This window comes from Oncorhynchus mykiss, unplaced genomic scaffold (genome assembly GCF_013265735.2).
Source record: "Oncorhynchus mykiss isolate Arlee unplaced genomic scaffold, USDA_OmykA_1.1 un_scaffold_164, whole genome shotgun sequence".
NCBI lineage: Eukaryota > Metazoa > Chordata > Actinopteri > Salmoniformes > Salmonidae > Oncorhynchus > Oncorhynchus mykiss.
Genome location: NW_023493668.1, coordinates 107,720 through 126,314, shown reverse-complemented (window position 1 = coordinate 126,314; position 18,595 = coordinate 107,720). Strand labels below are relative to the sequence as shown.

Here is an 18,595-nt window from a genome sequence, read left to right as displayed (position 1 = left end):
TGACTAGAATACAGTATATACATATGAAGAGGACAACAGTAGTTATATAGGATGAACTAGAAAACAGTATATACATATGTAGTGGACAGCAGGATGAACCATGACTAGAATACAGTATATACATATGAAGTGGACAGCAGGATGAACCATGACTAGAATACAGTATATTCATATGTAGTGGACAGCAGGATGAACCATGACTAGAATACAGTATATTCATATGTAGTGGACAGCAGGATGAACCATGACTAGAATACAGTATATACATATGTAGTGGACAGCAGGATGAACCATGACTAGAATACAGTATATACATATGTAGTGGACAGCAGGATGAACCATGACTAGAATACAGTATATTCATATGTAGTGGACAGCAGGATGAACCATGACTAGAATACAGTATATACATATGTAGTGGACAGCAGGATGAACCATGACTAGAATACAGTATATACATATGTAGTGGACAGCAGGATGAACCATGACTAGAATACAGTATATTCATATGTAGTGGACAGCAGGATGAACCATGACTAGAATACAGTATATTCATATGAAGTGGACAGCAGGATGAACCATGACTAGAATACAATATATTCATATGTAGTGGACAGCAGGATGAACCATGACTAGAATACAGTATATTCATATGAAGTGGACAGCAGGATGAACCATGACTAGAATACAATATATTCATATGTAGTGGACAGCAGGATGGACCATGACTAGAATACAGTATATTCATATGAAGTGGACAGCAGGATGAACCAGGACTAGAATGCAGTATATTCATATGTAGTGGACAGCAGGATGAACCATGACTAGAATACAATATATTCATATGTAGTGGACAGCAGGATGAACCATGACTAGAATACAGTATATACATATGAAGTGGACAGCAGGATGAACCATGACTAGAATACAGTATATTCATATGAAGTGGGTAAAACAGTATGTAAATATTATTAAAGTGACCAGTGTTGCAGCAGTCTGTCAGGTACCTGTCTCATCTCTGTCCTCGTGTCTACCTATAGCCATGAAATTCCAACAGCTTGTCTCTTTGAATGACTTCAAGGTAAAAACGATAGTCTACAGACAATCACGGATTACAAAGGGAAGACCAGTCTACAGACAATCACGGATTACAAAGGGAAAACCAGTCTACAGACAATTACGCATTACAAAGGGAAGACCAGTCTACAGACAATCGTGGATTACAAAGGGAAGACCAGTCTACAGACAATCACGGATTACAAAGGGAAGACCAGTCTACAGACAATCACGGATTACAAAGGGAAGACCAGTCTACAGACAATCACGGATTACAAAGGGAAGACCAGTCTACAGACAATCACGGATTACAAAGGGAAGACCAGTCTACAGACAATCACAGATTACAAAGGGAAGACCAGTCTACGGACAATCACAGATTACAAAGGGAAGACCAGTCTACAGACAATCACGGATTACAAAGGGAAGACCAGTCTACAGACAATCACGGATTACAAAGAGAAGACCAGTCTACAGACAATCACGGATTACAAAGGGAAGACAAGTCTACAGACAATCACGGATTACAAAGAGAAGACCAGTCTACGGACAATCACAGATTACAAAGGGAAGACCAGTCTACAGACAATCACGGATTACAAAGAGAAGACCAGTCTACGGACAATCACGGATTACAAAGGGAAGACAAGTCTACAGACAATCACGGATTACAAAGAGAAGACCAGTCTACGGACAATCACGGATTACAAAGGGAAGACCAGTCTACAGACAATCACGCATTACAAAGGGAAGACCAGTCTACAGACAATCACGGATTACAAAGGGAAGACCAGTCTACAGACAATCACGGATTACAAAGGGAAGACCAGTCTACAGACAATCACGGATTACAAAGAGAAGACCAGTCTACGGACAATCACAGATTACAAACGGAAGACCAGTCTACAGACAATCACGGATTACAAAGGGAAGACCAGTCTACAGACAATCACGGATTACAAAGGGAAGACCAGTCTACAGACAATCACAGATTACAAAGGGAAGACCAGTCTACGGACAATCACGGATTACAAAGAGAAGACCAGTCTACGGACAATCACAGATTACAAAGGGAAGACCAGTCTAGACAATCACGGATTACAAAGGGAAGACCAGTCTACAGACAATCACGGATTACAAAGGGAAGACCAGTCTACGGACAATCACAGATTACAAAGGGAAGACCAGTCTAGACAATCACGGATTACAAAGGGAAGACCAGTCTACAGACAATCACAGATTACAAAGGGAAGACCAGTCTAGACAATCACGGATTACAAAGGGAAGACCAGTCTAGACAATCACAGATTACAAAGAGAAGACCAGTCTACAGACAATCACGGATTACAAAGGGAAGACCAGTCTACAGACAATCACGGATTACAAAGGGAAGACCAGTCTACAGACAATCACGGATTACAAAGGGAAGACCAGTCTAGACAATCACAGATTACAAAGAGAAGACCAGTCTAGACAATCACGGATTACAAAGGGAAGACCAGTCTAGACAATCACAGATTACAAAGAGAAGACCAGTCTAGACAATCACGGATTACAAAGGGAAGACCAGTCTACAGACAATCACGGATTACAAAGGGAAGACCAGTCTACAGACAATCACGGATTACAAAGGGAAGACCAGTCTAGACAATCACAGAATACAAAGAGAAGACCAGTCTAGACAATCACGGATTACAAAGGGAAGACCAGTCTACAGACAATCACAGATTACAAAGGGAAGACCAGTCACATCACGGATTACAAAGGGAAGACCAGTCTAGACAATCACGGATTACAAAGGGAAGACCAGTCTACAGACAATCACGGATTACAAAGGGAAGAACAGTCTACAGACAATCACGGATTACAAAGGGAAGACCAGTCTACAGACAATCACAGATTACAAAGGGAAGACCAGTCACATCACGGATTACAAAGGGAAGACCAGTCTAGACAATTACGGATTACAAAGGGAAGACCAGTCTACAGACAATCACGGATTACAAAGGGAAGACCAGTCACATCACGGATTACAAAGAGAAGACCAGTCTACAGACAATCACGGATTACAAAGGGAAGACCAGTCTACAGACAATCACGGATTACAAAGGGAAGACCAGTCTAGAGACAATCACAGATTACAAAGGGAAGACCAGTCTAGAGACAATTACAGATTACAAAGGGAAGACCAGTCTACGGACAATCACAGATTACAAAGGGAAGACCAGTCTAGACAATCACAGATTACAAAGGGAAGACCAGTCTACAGACAATCACAGTTTACAAAGGGAAGACCAGTCTACAGACAATCACAGATTACAAAGGGAAGACCAGTCTACAGACAATCATGCATTACAAAGGGAAGACCAGTCACATCACGGATTACAAATGGAAGACCAGTCTAGACAATCACGGATTACAAAGGGAAGACCAGTCTACAGACAATCACAGATTACAAAGGGAAGACCAGTCTAGACAATCACAGATTACAAAGGGAAGACCAGTCTAGACAATCACGGATTACAAAGGGAAGACCAGTCTACGGACAATCACGGATTACAAAGGGAAGACCAGTCTAGACAATCACAGATTACAAAGGGAAGACCAGTCTAGACAATCACAGATTACAAAGGGAAGACCAGTCTACGGACAATCACGGATTACAAAGGGAAGACCAGTCTAGACAATCACGGATTACAAAGGGAAGACCAGTCTAGACAATCACGGATTACAAAGGGAAGACCAGTCTACAGACAATCACAGATTACAAAGGGAAGACCAGTCTACAGACAATCACAGATTACAAAGGGAAGACCAGTCTACAGACAATCACGGATTACAAAGGGAAGACCAGTCTACAGACAATCACGGATTACAAAGGGAAGACCAGTCTAGACAATCACGGATTACAAAGGGAAGACCAGTCTAGACAATCACGGATTACAAAGGGAAGACCAGTCTACAGACAATCACAGATTACAAAGGGAAGACCAGTCTACAGACAATCACAGATTACAAAGGGAAGACCAGTCTACAGACAATCACGGATTACAAAGGGAAGACCAGTCTACAGACAATCACGGATTACAAAGGGAAGACCAGTCTAGACAATCACGGATTACAAAGGGAAGACCAGTCTAGACAATCACAGATTACAAAGGGAAGACCAGTCTAGACAATCACAGATTACAAAAGGAAGACCAGTCACATCACGGATTACAAAGGGAAGACCAGTCTACAGACAATCACGGATTACAAAGGGAAGACCAGTCACATCACGGACACCGACATTTAAGACATTTAAACGTGTTAACCCTCGCAAGGCTGCCGGCCCAGACGGCATCCCTAGCCGCGTCCTCAGAGCATGACCAGACCAGCTGGCTGGAGTGTTTACGGACATATTCAATCTCTCCCTATCCCAGTCTGCTGTCACCACATGTTTCAAGATGGCCACCGTTGTTCCTTAACCCAAGAAGTCATAGATTACTGAACTGAATGACTATCACCCCGTAGCACTCAATACTGTCATCATGAAGTGCTTTGAGAGACTAGTTAAGGATCATATCACCTCCACCTTACCTGACACCTTAGATCCACTTCAGTTTGAATACCGCCCCAACAGGTCCACAGACGATGCAATTGCCATTGAGCAGCACACTGCCCTATCCCATCTGGACAAGACGAATACCTATGTAAGAAGTACCCTCCAAGCTCATCATTAAGCTCGAGGCCCTGGGTCTCAATCCCACCCTGCTGTGCAACTGGGTCCTGGACTTCCTGACGGGCCGCCCCCAGGTGTTGGAGGTAGGAAACATAATCTCCACTTCGCTGATCTTCAACACAGGGGCCCCCTCCTGTACTCCCTGTTCACCCATGACTGCATGGCCAAGCACGCCTCCAACTCAATCATCAAGTTTGCAGACGACACAACACTTTAATAATGGAACACTAGTCACTTTAATACTGTTTACATACTGCTACTCATCTCATCTGTATATACTGTATTCTATTCTACTGTGTTTACTAACTAGTCACTTTAATACTGTTTACATACTGCTACTCATCTCATATGTATTTACTGTATTCTATTCTACTGTGTTTACTAACTAGTCACTTTAATACTGTTTACATACTGCTACTCATCTCATATGTATTTACTGTATTCTATTCTACTGTGTTTACTAACTAGTCACTTTAATACTGTTTATACAGTACAGTTTATACAATACAGTTGTACTGCCATACAACACTCCTTCCGTGGCCTCCGACTGCTCTTAAACGCTAGTAAAACCAAATGCATGCTTTTCAACCGATCGCTGCCTGCACCCGCATGCCCGCCTAGCATCACCACCCTGGATGGTTCCGACCTAGAATATGTGGACATCTATAAGTACCTAGGTGTCTGGCTAGACTGCAAACTCTCCTTCCAGACTCATATCAAACATCTCCAATCGAAAATCAAATCAAGAGTCGGCTTTCTATTCCGCAACAAAGCCTCCTTCACTCACGCCGCCAAGCTTACCCTAGTAAAACTGACTATCCTACCGATCCTCGACTTCGGCGATGTCATCTACAAAATGGCTTCCAACACTCTACTCAGCAAACTGGATGCAGTCTATCACAGTGCCATCCGTTTTGTCACTAAAGCACCTTATACCACCCACCACTGCGACTTGTATGCGCTAGTCGGCTGGCCCTCGCTACATATTCGTCGCCAGACCCACTGGCTCCAGGTCATCTACAAGTCCATGCTAGGTAAAGCTCCGCCTTATCTCAGCTCACTGGTCACGATGGCAACACCCATCCGTAGCACGCGCTCCAGCAGGTGTATCTCACTGATCATCCCTAAAGCCAACACCTCATTTGGCCGCCTTTCGTTCCAGTACTCTGCTGCCTGTGACTGGAACGAATTGCAAAAATCGCTGAAGTTGGAGACTTTTATCTCCCTCACCAACTTCAAACATCTGCTATCTGAGCAGCTAACCGATCGCTGCAGCTGTACATAGTCTATTGGTAAATAGCCCACCCATTTTCACCTACCTCATCCCCATACTGTTTTTATTTATTTATTTTTCTGCTCTTTTGCACACCAATATCTCTACCTGTACATGACCATCTGATCATTTATCACTCCAGTGTTAATCTGCAAAATTGTAATTATTCGCCTACCTCATGCCTTTTGCACACATTGTATATAGACTCCCCCTTTGTTTTCTACTGTGTTATTGACTTGTTAATTGTTTACTCCATGTGTAACTCTGTGTTGTCTGCTCACACTGCTATGCTTTATCTTGGCCAGGTCGCAGTTGCAAATGAGAACTTGTTCTCAACTAGCCTACCTGGTTAAATAGAGGTGTTCTCAACTAGCCTACCTGGTTAAATAAAGGTGTTCTTAACTAGCCTACCTGGTTAAATAAAGGTGTTCTCAACTAGCCTACCTGGTTAAATAAAGGTGTTCTCAACTAGCCTACCTGGTTAAATAAAGGTGAAATAAAATAAAATAAATAAAACTCATCTCATATGTATTTACTGTATTCTATTCTACTGTGTTTACTGTATTCTATTCTACTGTATTTACTGTATTCTATTCTACTGTATTTACTGTATTCTATTCTACTGTATTTACTGTATTCTATTCTACTGTGTTTACTGTATTCTATTCTACTGTGTTTACTAACTAGTCACTGTAATACTGTTTACATACTGCTACTCATCTCATATGTATTTACTGTATTCTATTCTACTGTGTTTACTAACTAGTCACTTTAATACTGTTTACATACTGCTACTCATCTCATATGTATTTACTGTATTCTATTCTACTGTGTTTACTAACTAGTCACTTTAATACTGTTTACATACTGCTACTCATCTCATATGTATTTACTGTATTCTATTCTACTGTGTTTACTAACTAGTCACTTTAATACTGTTTACATACTGCTACTCATCTCATATGTATTTACTGTATTCTATTCTACTGTGTTTACTAACTAGTCACTTTAATAATGTTTACATACTGCCACTCATCTCATATGTATTTACTGTATTCTATTCTACTGTGTTTACTAACTAGTCACTTTAATACTGTTTACATACTGCTATTCATCTCATATGTATTTACTGTATTCCATTCTACAGTATTTACTAACTAGTGACTTTAATACTGTTTACATACTGCTACTCATCTCATATGTATTTACTGTATTCTATTCTACTGTATTTACTGTATTCTATTCTACTGTGTGTTAGTCAACGCCACTCCCACATTGCTCGTGCTAATATTTATATATTTTTTAATTCCATTCTTTTACTTTTAGATTTGAGTATATTATGTGTGTTGTTGTGAATAGTTAGATATTACTGCACTGTTGGAGCTAGAAACACAAGCATTTCGCTACACCCGCAATAACGTCTACTAAACAAGTGTATTTGACAAATAAAATGTGATTTGATTTGGTCAAATAAAGGTCAACTCCAAATGTGTCTGCTACTCTGTGTCCAGGTGGATGTGTGCGGGTATCCTCTCAGTATCTTCTTCATCGTGGTCAATGAGTTCTGTGAACGTTTCTCCTACTATGGCATGCGAGGTGAGCCAATCACACCTCTCTATGTTGACCGATAGCAGAGAGCTGAGCCAATCACACAAAACACCTCTCTATGTTGACAGATAGCAGAGAGCTGAGCCAATCACACCTCTCTATGTTGACCGATAGCAGAGAGCTGAGCCAATCACACAACACACCTCTCTATGTTGACAGATAGCAGAGAGCTGAGCCAATCACACCTCTCTATGTTTACAGATAGCAGAGAGCTGAGCCAATCACACCTCTCTCTGTTGACAAATAGCAGAGAGCTGAGCCAATCACACCTCTCTATGTTGACAAATAGCAGTGTTTACTACAGAATGTAAATAAGTCTTTGGTAGTTACATTTCATTGACCAATGTTAAGGACTGGTCCTGTAGATGGACATATTGAGTGGTTCTGTTGTCCCCCCGTAGCGGTGTTGGTCCTGTACTTCAGGTATTTCCTGAAGTGGGATGATGACCTGGCCACCTCTATCTATCACACCTTCATCGCTCTCTGCTACCTGACTCCTATACTGGGGGCCATAGTGGCAGACTCCTGGCTGGGGAAGTTCAAGTGAGTCCAAACCCAGTACATCCACATATTATCTGATCTTCTATAGGATATCTGGGGATTGTAGTTCCCTCGCTTGTAGTTGTCTGCCCTCCTGGTAAATCCCTTTCATTCGTTTTTCTCCCCCTCACACACTTTTTACTTTGCAAAAACAAATGAAATAGATAATATAGAAAAGTTAAATAAAAAATGAAGAGTAAACATAATACTCACAAAAGTTCCATATTATGTATATTTACAGTTTTTTAATGATGTCCAAATGGTTAAAGTACAAAAGGGAAAATAAATCAACATAAATATGGGTTGTATTTGCAATGGTGTGTGTTCTTCACTGGTTGCCCGTTTCTTGTGGCAACAGGTCACAAATCATGCTGCTGTGATGGCACACTGTGGAATTTAACCCAGTAGATATGGGAGTTTATCAAGATTGGGTTTGTTTTCGAATTGTTCTCTCCCTCTCTCTCTCCTCTCTCTCTTTCCTCTCTCCTCTCTCTCTTCTCTCTCTCTTTCCTCTCTCTCTCTCTCTCTCTCTCTCTCTCTTTCCCCTCTCTCTCGCTCTCTTTCCTCTCTCTCTCCTCTCTCTCTTTCCTCTCTCTCTCCTCTCTATCTTTCCTCTCTCTCTCCTCTCTCTCTTTCCTCTCTCTCTCCTCTCTCCCTTTCCTCTCTCTCTCCTCTCTCTCTCCTCTCTCTCTCGCTCTCTTTCCTCTCTCTCTCCTCTCTCTCTCCTCTCTCTCTTTCCTCTCTCTCCTCTCTCTCTCCTCTCTCTCTTTCCTCTCTCTCTCCTCTCTCTCTCCTCTCTCTCTCTCCTCTCTCTTTCCTCTCTCTCTCCTCTCTCGCTTTCCTCTCTCTCCTCTCTCTCTTTCCTCTCTCTCTCCTCTCTCTCTCCTCTCTCTCTCCTCTCTCTCTCTCCTCTCTCTTTCCTCTCTCTCTCTCCTCTCTCTCTCCTCTCTCTCTCTCCTCTCTCTTTCCTCTCTCTCTTTCCTCTCTCTCCTCTCTCTCCTCTCTCTCTCTCCTCTCTCTTTCCTCTATCTCTCCTCTCTCTCTCTCCTCTCTCTCTCCTCTCTCTCTTTCCCCAGGACTATTGTCTATTTATCCATCGTCTATACGGTGGGACAGGTCGTCATGGCAGTAAGCGCCATACACGACATCACAGACACAGACAGGGACGGGACCCCTGACAACATGACCTTCCATGTGTGAGTTCATCTGCTGTGCACCCCAAACACAACATCCTATATAAGCCTGTACAACAGCATTGTAAAAATATTTGAGTTGTGTAAACTTAGTCAATTCATGTTGACTCAACTGCTATGATATGAGTTCCATTAGTTGAACTGATAAGTGATGTGCTGTTCTCTCCCCTCAGTGCCATGTCTATGGTTGGCCTGTTCCTCATCGCTCTGGGGACGGGGGGCATCAAACCCTGTGTCGCTGCCTTTGGAGGAGACCAGTTTGAAGACCACCAGGTTGGTAACGCTAGCGGAGCAGCCATTTTAGAGTCTGTCTCTACCGACCTCGGTCATTACTGTAGTGTATACTTAATTTTAGAGTCTGTCTCTACCAACCTCGGTCTTTACAGTAGTGTAGACTCGATTTTAGAGTCTGTCTCTACCAACCTCGGTCTATACGGTAGTTTAGACTCTATTTTAGAGTCTGTCTCTACCGACCTCGGTTAGAGTCTGTCTCTACCGACCTCGGTTAGAGTCTGTCTCTACCGACCTCGGTTAGAGTCTGTCTCTACCGACCTCGGTTAGAGTCTGTCTCTACCGACCTCGGTAAGAGTCTGTCTCTACCGACCTCGGTTAGAGTCTGTCTCTACTGACCTCCGGTTAGAGTCTGTCTCTACTGACCTCAGTCATTACAATAGTGTAGACTCCATTTTAGATTCTGTCTCTACCGACCTCTGTCTTTACAGTAGTGTAGACTCCAGACTCAGGAAGTAGTGATCAGCATGGTTTATCAACGTGACTTCAGTCATTATCAGTGCTGAGCCAGCAGAACACATCCCAGATGGTTGTTTAATAACCATTAACCCTGGTTACCTACTGGAAGGTGCATTTAGGTCAAAGGTTATAGAGCATCATGTTGCTGATTGTGGATTAATCTAAACACCTTGAATCTCCAGCAGATAGATGGTGCTGCTAGCTATGGTTAGATACAAATGCCAAGGTCAGATGTTTGCAGTTCTAAACCTGTTCTCCTGTCCATGTCTCCTGTCCATGTCTCATGTCCTCCTGTCCCCCTGTCCATGTCTCCTGTCCTCCTGTCCCCCTGTCCATGTCTCTTGTCCTCCTGTTCTCCTGTCCTCCTGATCTCATGTCCATGTCTCCTGTCCTCCTGTTCTCCTGTCCTCCTGTTCTCCTGTCCATGTCTCCTGTCCTCCTGTTCTCCTGTCCATGTCTCCTGTCCTCCTGTCCTCCTGTCCTCCTGTCCTCCTGTCCATGTATCCTGTCCTCCTGTCCATGTCTCCTGTCCTCCTGTCCTCCTGTCCATGTATCCTGTCCTCCTGTCCTCCTGTCCATGTCTCCTGTCCTCCTGTTCTCCTGTCCATGTCTCCTGTCCTCCTGTCCTCCTGTCCATGTCTCCTGTCCTCCTCCTGTCCTCCTGTCCTCATATCCTCCTGTCCATGTATCCTGTCCTCCTGTCCTCCTGTCCATGTCTCCTGTCCTCCTGTCCTCCTGTCCATGTCTCCTGTCCTCCTGTCCATGTATCCTGTCCTCCTGTCCTCCTGTCCATGTCTCCTGTCCTCCTGTTCTACTGTCCATGTCTCCTGTCCTCCTGTCCTCCTGTCCATGTCTCCTGTCCTCCTGTCCTCCTGTCCATGTCTCCTGTCCTCCTCCTGTCCTCCTGTCCTCCTATCCTCCTGTAAATGTCTCCTGTCCTCCTGTCCATGTCTCCTGTCCTCCTGTCCTCCTGTCCATGTCTCCTGTCCTCCTGTCCTCCTGTCCATGTCTCCTGTCCTCCTCCTGTCCTCCTGTCCTCCTGTCCTCCTGTCCTCCTGTCCTCCTGTCCATGTCTCCTTTCCTCCTGTCCTCCTGTCCATGTCTCCTGTCCTCCTGTCTTCCTGTCTTCCTGTCCACCTGTCCTCCTGTCCATGTCTCCTGTCCTCCTGTCCATGTCTCCTGTCCTCCTGTCCATGTCTCCTGTCCTCTTGTCCTTCTGTCCTCCTGTCTCCTGTCCTCCTGTCCATGTCTCCTGTCCTCCTGTCCTCCTGTCCATGTCTCCTGTCCTCCTGTCCATGTCTCCTGTCCTCCTGTCCATGTCTCCTGTCCTCCTGTCCATGTCTCCTGTACTCCTGTCCTCCTGTCCATGTCTTCTGTCCTCCTGTCCATGTCTCCTGTCCTCTTGTCCTTCTGTCCTCCTGTCCATGTCTCCTGTCCTCTTGTCCTTCTGTCCTCCTGTCTCCTGTCCTCCTGTCCATGTCATCTGTCCTCATGTCCTCCTGTCCATGTCACCTGTCCTCATGTCCTCCTGTCCATGTCTCCTGTCCTCCTGTCCTCCTGTCCATGTCTCCTGTCTTCCTGTCCTCCTGTTCTCCTGTCCTCCTGTCCTCCTGTCTCCTGTCCTCCTGTCCATGTCTCCTGTCTTCCTGTCCTCCTGTCCTCCTGTCTCCTGTCCTCCTGTCCATGTCTCCTGTCTTCCTGTCCTCCTGTCCTCCTGTCCTCCTGAAAATACATTCTCCAGGAGAAACAGAGGAGCACGTTCTTCTCCATCTTCTACCTGTCAATCAACGCTGGTAGTCTCCTGTCTACTGTCATTACACCCATCCTCCGAGGTATGACCATAACCCTAAACTAACACAATACCTGTTCTCCTGTCTACTGTCATTACACCCATCCTCAGAGGTACGACCATAACCCTAAACTAACACAATACCTGGTCAGACTTTACATTACTAACCCTAAACTAACACAATACCTGGTCAGACGTTACATTACTAACTCTAAACTAACACAATACCTGGTCAGACTTTACATTTCTAATCCTAAACTAACACAATACCTGGTCAGACTTTACATTACTAACCCTAAACTAACACAATACCTGGTCAGACTTTACATTACTAACTCTAAACTAACACAATACCTGGTCAGACTTTACATTACTAACCCTAAACTAACACAATACCTGGTCAGACTTTACATTACTAACTCTAAACTAACACAATACCTGGTCAGACTTTACATTACTAACCCTAAACTAACACAATACCTGGTCAGACTTGACTACTACTAACCCTAAACTAACACAAAACCTGGTCAGACTTTACATTACTAACCCTAAACTAACACAATACCTGGTCAGACTTTACATTACTAACCCTAAACTAACACAATACCTGGTCAGACTTTACATTACTAACCCTAAACTAACACAATACCTGGTCAGACTTGACTACTACTAACTCTAAACTAACACAATACCTGGTCAGACTTTACATTACTAACTCTAAACTAACACAATATCTGGTCAGACTTTACATTACTAACCCTAAACTAACACAATACCTGGTCAGACTTTACATTACTAACTCTAAACTAACACAATACCTGGTCAGACTTTACATTACTAACTCTAAACTAACACAATATCTGGTCAGACTTTACATTACTAGCCCTAAACTAACACAATACCTGGTCAGACTTTACATTACTAACCCTAAACTAACACAATACCTGGTCAGACTTTACATTACTAACCCTAAACTAACACAATACCTGGTCAGACTTGACTACTACTAACTCTAAACTAACACAATACCTGGTCAGACTTTACATTACTAACTCTAAACTAACACAATATCTGGTCAGACTTTACATTACTAACCCTAAACTAACACAATACCTGGTCAGACTTTACATTACTAACTCTAAACTAACACAATACCTGGTCAGACTTTACATTACTAACTCTAAACTAACACAATACCTGGTCAGACTTTACATTACTAACTCTAAACTAACACAATACCTGGTCAGAGTTTACATTACTAACCCTAAACTAACATAATACCTGGTCAGACTTTACATTACTAACCCTAAACTAACACAATACCTGGTCAGACTTGACTACTACTAACTCTAAACTAACACAATACCTGGTCAGACTTTACATTACTAACTCTAAACTAACACAATATCTGGTCAGACTTTACATTACTAACTCTAAACTAACACAATATCTGGTCAGACTTTACATTACTAACCCTAAACTAACACAATACCTGGTCAGACTTTACATTACTAACTCTAAACTAACACAATACCTGGTCAGACTTTACATTACTAACTCTAAACTAACACAATACCTGGTCAGACTTTACATTACTAACTCTAAACTAACACAATACCTGGTCAGAGTTTACATTACTAACCCTAAACTAACATAATACCTGGTCAGACTTTACATTACTAACCCTAAACTAACACAATACCTGGTCAGACTTGACTACTACTAACTCTAAACTAACACAATACCTGGTCAGACTTTACATTACTAACTCTAAACTAACACAATACCTGGTCAGACTTTACATTACTAACTCTAAACTAACACAATACCTGGTCAGACTTGACTACTACTAACCCTAAACTAACACAATACCTGGTCAGACTTGACTACTACTAACTCTAAACTAACACAATACCTGGTCAGACTTTACATTACTAACTCTAAACTAACACAATACCTGTTATCCTGTTTACTGTCATTACACCCATCCTCAGAGGTACGACCATAACCCTAAACTAACACAATATCTGGTCAGACTTGACTACTACTAACCCTAAACTAACACAATACCTGGTCAGACTTTACATTACTAACCCTAAACTAACACAATACCTGGTCAGACTTTACATTACTAACCCTAAACTAACACAATACCTGGTCAGACTTTACATTACTAACTCTAAACTAACACAATATCTGGTCAGACTTGACTACTACTAACCCTAAACTAACACAATACCTGGTCAGACTTTACATTACTAACCCTAAACTAACACAATACCTGGTCAGACTTTACATTACTAACCCTAAACTAACACAATACCTGGTCAGACTTTACATTACTAACTCTAAACTAACACAATACCTGGTCAGACTTTACATTACTAACCCTAAACTAACACAATACCTGGTCAGAGTTTACATTACTAACCCTAAACTAACACAATACCTGGTCTGACTTTACATTACTAACCCTAAACTAACACAATACCTGGTCAGACTTTACATTACTAACTCTAAACTAACACAATATCTGGTCAGACTTTACATTACTAACCCTAAACTAACACAATACCTGGTCAGACTTTACATTACTAACCCTAAACTAACACAATACCTGGTCAGACTTTACATTACTAACTCTAAACTAACACAATACCTGGTCAGACTTTACATTACTAACTCTAAACTAACACAATACCTGATCAGACTTTACATTACTAACCCTAAACTAACACAATACCTGGTCAGACTTTACATTACTAACTCTAAACTAACACAATACCTGGTCAGACTTTACATTACTAACTCTAAACTAACACAATACCTGGTCAGACTTGACTACTACTAACCCTAAACTAACACAATACCTGGTCAGAGTTTACATTACTAACCCTAAACTAACACAATACCTGGTCAGACTTTACATTACTAACCCTAAACTAACACAATACCTGGTCAGACTTGACTACTACTAACTCTAAACTAACACAATACCTGGTCAGACTTTACATTACTAACTCTAAACTAACACAATACCTGTTATCCTGTTTACTGTCATTACACCCATCCTCAGAGGTACGACCATAACCCTAAACTAACACAATATCTGGTCAGACTTGACTACTACTAACCCTAAACTAACACAATACCTGGTCAGACTTTACATTACTAACCCTAAACTAACACAATACCTGGTCAGACTTTACATTACTAACCCTAAACTAACACAATACCTGGTCAGACTTTACATTACTAACTCTAAACTAACACAATATCTGGTCAGACTTGACTACTACTAACCCTAAACTAACACAATACCTGGTCAGACTTTACATTACTAACCCTAAACTAACACAATACCTGGTCAGACTTTACATTACTAACCCTAAACTAACACAATACCTGGTCAGACTTTACATTACTAACTCTAAACTAACACAATACCTGGTCAGACTTTACATTACTAACCCTAAACTAACACAATACCTGGTCAGAGTTTACATTACTAACCCTAAACTAACACAATACCTGGTCTGACTTTACATTACTAACCCTAAACTAACACAATACCTGGTCAGACTTTACATTACTAACTCTAAACTAACACAATATCTGGTCAGACTTTACATTACTAACCCTAAACTAACACAATACCTGGTCAGACTTTACATTACTAACCCTAAACTAACACAATACCTGGTCAGACTTTACATTACTAACTCTAAACTAACACAATACCTGGTCAGACTTTACATTACTAACTCTAAACTAACACAATACCTGATCAGACTTTACATTACTAACCCTAAACTAACACAATACCTGGTCAGACTTTACATTACTAACTCTAAACTAACACAATACCTGGTCAGACTTTACATTACTAACTCTAAACTAACACAATACCTGGTCAGACTTGACTACTACTAACCCTAAACTAACACAATACCTGGTCAGAGTTTACATTACTAACCCTAAACTAACACAATACCTGGTCAGACTTTACATTACTAACCCTAAACTAACACAATACCTGGTCAGACTTTACATTACTAACTCTAAACTAACACAATACCTGGTCAGACTTTACATTACTAACTCTAAACTAACACAATACCTGGTCAGAGTTTACATTACTAACCCTAAACTAACACAATACCTTGTCAGACTTTACATTACTAACTCTCAACTAACACAATACCTGGTCAGACTTTACATTACTAACTCTAAACTAACACAATGCCTGGTCAGACTTGGCTATGGTTATGCCTGTGCAATAGGGCCAGTTCCTCCATCCAATAGCGCAGTGAGCCAGAAGCATGTGTGTTCCCTCCTCCAGGTCAGGAGTGTGGTATCCACTCCCAACAGAAGTGTTATCCTCTGGCCTTCGGCGTCCCTGCAGCCCTCATGGTGGTGGCTCTCAGTGAGTACTGTTACCACTACATGGAGGAGCTTCCTTCCTCTCCTTGCCTCTATCAACCATCAGTATTGATCTGAACTCTGTCTCTGTCTAGTTAACAGAGGTGGACGTCTTTCTGTGTTTCCACAGTCGTGTTCATTATGGGCAGTGGCATGTACAACAAGACTGCTCCTAAAGGCAACATTATGCTGGAGGTCTGCAAGTGTATCGGGGTAAGACAGTCTAATAACACACAGACAGTAAGGGGGTAAGACAGTCTAATAACATACAGACAGTAAGGGATGAGACAGTCTAATAACACACAGACAGTAAGGGGGTAAGACAGTCTAGTAGCATACAGTAAGGGATGAGACAGACTAATAACATACAGACAGTAAGGGGGTAAGACAGTCTAGTAACATACATACAGTAAGGGATGAGACAGACTAATAACATACAGACAGTAAGGGGGTAAGACAGTCTAGTAACATACAGACAGTAAGGGGATAAGACAGTCTAATAACATACAGTAAGGGATGAGACAGACTAATAACATACAGACAGTAAGGGATGAGACAGTCTAATAACATACAGTAAGGGATGAGACAGACTAGTAACATACAGACAGTAAGGGATGAGACAGTTTAATAACATACAGACAGTAAGGGGGTAAGACAGTCAAATAACACACAGACAGTAAGGGGATAAGACAGTCTAATAACATACAGACAGTAAGGGGGTAAGACAGTCTAGTAACATACAGACAGTAAGGGGATAAGACAGTCTAATAACATACAGACAGTAAGGGTTGAGACAGTCTAGTAACATACAGACAGCAAGGGATGAGACAGTCTAGTAGCATACAGACAGTAAGGGATGAGACAGTCTAATAACATACAGACAGTAAGGGGGTAAGACAGTCTAGTAACATACAGACAGTAAGGGATGAGACAGTCTAATAACATACAGACAGTAAGGAGGTAAGACAGTCTAATAACATACAGACAGTAAGGGGGTAAGACAGTCAAATAACATACAGGCAGTAAGGGGTAAGACAGTCTAATAACATACAGACAGTAAGGGGATAAGACAGTCTAATAACACACAGACAGTAAGGAGGTAAGACAGTCTAGTAACATACAGACAGTAAGGGGGTAAGACAGTCAAATAACACACAGACAGTAAGGGATGAGACAGTCTAATAACACACAGACAGTAAGGAGGTAAGACAGTCTAGTAACATACAGACAGTAAGGGGGTAAGACAGTCTAATAACACACAGACAGTAAGGGATGAGACAGTCAGATAACATTCAGACAGTAAGGAGGTAAGACAGTCTAATAACATACAGACAGTAAGGGATGAGACAGACTAATAACATACAGACAGTAAGGGATGAGACAGACTAATAACATTCAGACAGTAAGGGGGTAAGACAGTCTAATAACATACAGACAGTAAGGGATGAGACAGACTAATAACATACAGACAGTAAGGGGGTAAGACAGTCTAATAACATACAGACAGTAAGGGATGAGACAGTCTAATAACACACAGACAGTAAGGGTGTAAGGCAGTCTAGTAGCATACAGTAAGGGATGAGACAGTCTAATAACATACAGACAGTAAGGGGGTAAGACGGTCTAATAACATACAGACAGTAAGGGATGAGACAGTCTAATAACATACAGACAGTAAGGGATGAGACAGTCTAATAACATACAGACAGTAAGGGGTAAGACAGTCAGATAGCATTCAGACAGTAAGGGATAAGACAGTCTAATAACATAAAGACAGTAAGGGGGTAAGACAGTCAGATAGCATTCAGACAGTAAGGGATAAGACAGTTTAATAACATACAGACAGTAAGGGTGTAAGGCAGTCTAGTAGCATACAGTAAGGGATGAGACAGTCTAATAACATACAGACAGTAAGGGGGTAAGACAGTCAGATAGCATTCAGACATTAAGGGATAAGACAGTCTAATAACATACAGACAGTAAGGGGGTAAGACAGTCAGATAGCATTCAGACAGTAAGGGATAAGACAGTCTAATAACATACAGACAGTAAGGGGGTAAGACAGTCTAGTAACATACAGACAGTAAGGGATGAGACAGACTAATAACATACAGACAGTAAGGGGGTAAGACAGTCTAATAACATACAGACAGTAAGGGGGTAAGACAGTCTAGTAACATACAGACAGTAAGGGATGGGACAGACTAATAACATACAGACAGTAAGGGGGTAAGACAGTCAAA

At 41.8% G+C, this 18,595-nt stretch overlaps 1 protein-coding gene across 1 annotated transcript in view; it reads left to right on the top strand.

The window, feature by feature from the left end:
* The window catches only part of LOC110513407 (solute carrier family 15 member 1-like), a 69,211-nt gene that overhangs the window by 5,634 nt on the left and 44,982 nt on the right, over positions 1–18,595 (top strand). Inside the window, exons 3-9 of the mRNA XM_036972496.1 lie at positions 7,562–7,646; positions 8,060–8,201; positions 9,275–9,394; positions 9,565–9,664; positions 11,883–11,973; positions 16,273–16,356; positions 16,483–16,565. Coding sequence (XP_036828391.1) covers positions 7,562–7,646; positions 8,060–8,201; positions 9,275–9,394; positions 9,565–9,664; positions 11,883–11,973; positions 16,273–16,356; positions 16,483–16,565 — 705 coding nt within the window. The remainder of the gene's footprint in view (positions 1–7,561; positions 7,647–8,059; positions 8,202–9,274; positions 9,395–9,564; positions 9,665–11,882; positions 11,974–16,272; positions 16,357–16,482; positions 16,566–18,595) is intronic.